The 4,322-nt window shown below is 32.1% G+C and overlaps 1 protein-coding gene across 1 annotated transcript; it reads left to right on the top strand.

Moving 5' to 3' along the window:
- Positions 1–3,688: 3,688 nt before the first annotated feature.
- LOC111708882 (transcription factor BTF3 homolog 4) lies at positions 3,689–4,031 on the top strand (the record flags this gene model as incomplete). The annotated part of the gene is given in 1 exon segment (XM_023482390.1): positions 3,689–4,031. A coding segment is annotated over 1 exon segment (318 nt), but the record flags the coding sequence as incomplete, so codon positions are not given.
- Positions 4,032–4,322: the final 291 nt, after the last annotated feature.

Below are 4,322 nucleotides of genomic sequence, written 5' to 3'. Positions count from 1 at the left end.
ATATTTTTTAGCAAAAATAAAACCATGAATTTTTAAGAAGATGAAACAATTAGATTCGTTAAGTTGTCTCCATTTCATGTTTATTTACTGAAACAAACGGATTGTATTGCCATGGGGCTTAAAGTAAAGGATAGAGTCTAAACAACAACGGGGTTCAAGGCTTTGCGTCGAACTATGGTAGCATACGCATTACGCATTACTCAAACAGTGCGTACGCATCAGTCTTATATTCATTTAACCGTTCTCAAGATTCCAAAATTCAAAGTTATAATTTTTTTTGACCTTTTTAAATTTCATTTTTACCTAAAAGGAATAGATTTAAATTATAATGTGTTCGAATTGTAAAATAAAGTTACAACGGATGCAGAGAAAAATTTGTAATTTTGGAATAGTATTTATTCCTCGCCCTTCAAAGGTGGGCCCAGGTATCTAGGTTTAATCACTCCTCCCCCCTCTCTCTAGCTTCTAGCAGATCTGAATTCAAATACAGGAACTCAATAAAGTACATATAATAATTTCAGACGGCTTCAATAGAATATAATTGGGACCGTATCAAGTGTTGTTTACATTAATCCTCACAAACTTTCTGGTCACTTTATATTAGCTTTTCAAGTTTAAACTTTTGTTGTATTTTGCTGAAATATGTTTATGTTTAAAGTAAAAATAATATAAATCTATAGTATATACATCTATCAACTTTTAATTTAGAAAAGAAATAAAATCATGAAAAAGGTAATGCTTAATAGAATATTTAAGGCATAGAATTATTTATAACTGTTGATTTTTAAACATAATATTTAATGACTTTATGTGATTAAGACTTTTTCCCACGATACATGCACGGTTTAGAAACAAGTTTTTAACCTTCTCTCAGAATTATATTTGCATTATTTTAATCAATTTAGTCTGGATTTATTCATGAAAGGCACAATTTGTTTGCTTTGAAGGGCAAAGTTTTTTTTTAAAAAGAAAATAGTTTGTTTTTGAGGGGCATAGTTTCAAGTTTGTTTTTGAGGGGCATAGTTTCAAGTTTGTTTTTGAGGGGCATAGTTTCAAGTTTGTTTTTAAGGGGCATAGTTTCAAGTTTGTTTTTAAGGGGCATAGTTTCAAGTTTGTTTTTGAGGGGCATAGTTTCAAGTTTGTTTTTAAGGGGCATAGTTTCAAGTTTGTTTTTAAAGAAATAGTTAGTTTAGTTATTTGTTATTTTTATGAAGCGAATGGAAAATATTTTGAAGTTTAAGTTTGAAAGAAAAATTTAGTTTTGAAGGGCAAAGTTTTAAGCTAGTTTTTAAGGAAATAATTAGTTTAGTTTTTTGTCATTAAGAACGGTTGGTTTTTAAATGGCATAATTTGTTTGTTTATTTAGTCACATGATGTCTCTTTAATTCAAAATTTTTTCGAAACATTTAAAAGTTTCCGTCTAAATACATTTCTATGATAATTAATCTATTCTTCTATTTTCCCCTCACATTTACTTGTATATTATTCAGATTTATGGATATATTGTTGTTATAATAAATATTTATTTAAAGGACTAGCTGGGCCATTTTTCCAACATTTAAAGAGACGGCTTGTGGAAATTCAAAAAACTTCCGAGGAACTTTTAAAAACATTTCATCGTGACCTCTTTTTTTCTTTTTTCTTGATAATTTTTACCATTGTAAAGAATTTTAATTTTAACTTTATCCTATGAGCATTTTTTTATATTATTTTTTGCTTAGTTTTTATGTATTCTTTGTGTTTACTTATAAATATTTTGAAAACTCATGGTTCAGGAACACCACTGAATTCTTGCATACATTCTCTTTAAGTATGATTTGATATTTTTTGACTTTTTTGCTTTTCACCAATCTCATTTTTAGGAAGACGTCATCTTCGTTACTTAAATTATTAATTTCACTTCTCTTATTTTGTTTCTCACTCAATAATTTAACAGTGTGGTGCCCAGGTTGACACATAAGTTTAAGTTTTCCTAACTAATTACAGTTAGTGTTTCCTATAAAACCTGGAACTAACACAGATTTAGCAAAGGTACTAACGGAAGACCATCTTATTATTATTACCCCTTCTTTCACTAAATTGTATGTAAAGATAGTATTCAATGAAAAACGAGAAGCAAATCGAGCTAGGTTAGGTTCTAAACCTTCCTTACAGTTACAATTAGGTTTCCCTAAAAGCTAGGTAAGGTGCTAAACCTTCCTTAAAGTTACAATTAGGTTTCCCTAAAAGCTAGGTAAGGTGCTAAACCTTCCTTACAACTAGGTTTCACTAAAAGAACTTGGAGTAAACAAAGCTAGGTAAGGTACTAAACCTTCCTAACAACTAGCTAGGTTTCACTTAAAGAACCTGGAGTAAACAAAGCTAGGTAAGGTACTAAACCTTCCTTATAACTAGGTTTCACTTGAAGGATCTGGAGTAAACAAAGCTAGGTAAGGTACTAAACCTTCCTTATAACTAGGTTTCACTAGAAGGATCTGGAGTAAACAAAGCTAGGTAAGGTACTAAACCTTCCTTACAACTAGGTTTCACTAGAAGGATCTGGAGTAAACAAAGGTAGGTAAGGTACTAAACCTTCCTTACAACTAGGTTTCACTAGAAGGATCTGGAGTAAACAAAGGTAGGTAAGGTACTAAACCTTCCTTACAACTAGGTTTCACTAGAAGGATCTGGAGTAAACAAAGGTAGGTAAGGTACTAAACCTTCCTTACAACTAGGTTTCACTAGAAGGATCTGGAGTAAACAAAGGTAGGTAAGGTACTAAACCTTCCTTACAACTAGGTTTCACTAGAAGGATCTGGAGTAAACAAAGGTAGGTAAGGTACTAAACCTTCCTTACAACTAGGTTTCACTAGAAGGATCTGGAGTAAACAAAGGTAGGTAAGGTACTAAACCTTCCTTACAACTAGGTTTCACTAGAAGGATCTGGAGTAAACAAAGGTAGGTAAGGTACTAAACCTTCCTTACAACTAGGTTTCACTAGAAGGATCTGGAGTAAACAAAGGTAGGTAAGGTACTAAACCTTCCTTACAACTAGGTTTCACTAGAAGGATCTGGAGTAAACAAAGGTAGGTAAGGTACTAAACCTTCCTTACAACTAGGTTTCACTAGAAGGATCTGGAGTAAACAAAGGTAGATAAGGTACTAAACCTTCCTTACAACTAGGTTTCACTAGAAGGATCTGGAGTAAACAAAGGTAGATAAGGTACTAAACCTTCCTTACAACTAGGTTTCACTAGAAGGATCTGGAGTAAACAAAGGTAGATAAAGGTGTTAAATCCATATATTAGAAATACAGATAAGCAAATGTACAAAAGATAAGAGCGTTTTATAAAAAAAAGCAATGGACCAAATAAAAAATGTTGGCTGAAATTACCGGGAGGGGGGGGGGTAAAGGTTTTATAACAGGAATTTGAACGCAACTTTTTTATAAACTGCTTCCTGTTAAACTAACAATAAAATTGTTTGATTTAACGTTTCTCTACAGTATCAAACTTATGACGAACTTTCTTATCTTTGAAAAATGAAATATTGCCTGAAAAAACTTTGAATTGTAAGTTATGACGTCTTGGTTGAGAGGCCAACATGATAATGAAATCAGGAATATGTAGAACAGACTAGAGAATTAAATTAGCAGAAATATTTATCATTTATAACAACTGTCTAAAACGACCAAGCTAATATTGCTTGATTCACTTCTACAAGAGAAGTACAAGATGAATCCAGAAAAGTTGAAGCAGCTTCAGGCCCAGGTTGCAAATGTCAGAATCGGTGGAAAGGGAACAGCTCGACGAAAGAAGAAGGTCATTCACAGAACAGCTTCAACAGATGATAAAAAACTACAGTCCAGTCTTAAAAAATTGTCAGTTAACAATATTCCCGGAATTGAGGAAGTTAACATGATTAAAGACGACGGCACAGTAATTCACTTCAACAATCCTCAGGTTCAGGCATCTCTAGCAGCCAACACATTCGCAGTCACAGGGCACGCAGAGAACAAACAAATAACTGAGATGCTTCCTGGAATCCTGAACNATAAAAAAATAGCCATGAATATGCGGGAACAGTTTTAAAAAGTTCCATATAATAATTTTAATTAAAAAACTAAATATCTGCAACATTCCATTATCAGAAAGTTAAGAATACGACATTTGATGAATTCTTCATGTCTCTTTATATTTGAACTTAACTGTAATAAAGTTAACCAGACCTGAATCATGTAATTTACTATCTTTCAATCCCTTTGAAGGCATGATCGAACAGAAATTTTATTTTTACTAATGTCATAAGCCTTTATTTTTTTTATCTAAAATTAAAATCTTAGA

The sequence above is a fragment of the Eurytemora carolleeae genome, unplaced genomic scaffold (assembly GCF_000591075.1).
Source record: "Eurytemora carolleeae unplaced genomic scaffold, Eaff_2.0 scaffold148, whole genome shotgun sequence".
Taxonomy (NCBI): domain Eukaryota; kingdom Metazoa; phylum Arthropoda; class Copepoda; order Calanoida; family Temoridae; genus Eurytemora; species Eurytemora carolleeae.
This window is presented reverse-complemented; position numbering and strand designations above follow the sequence as displayed.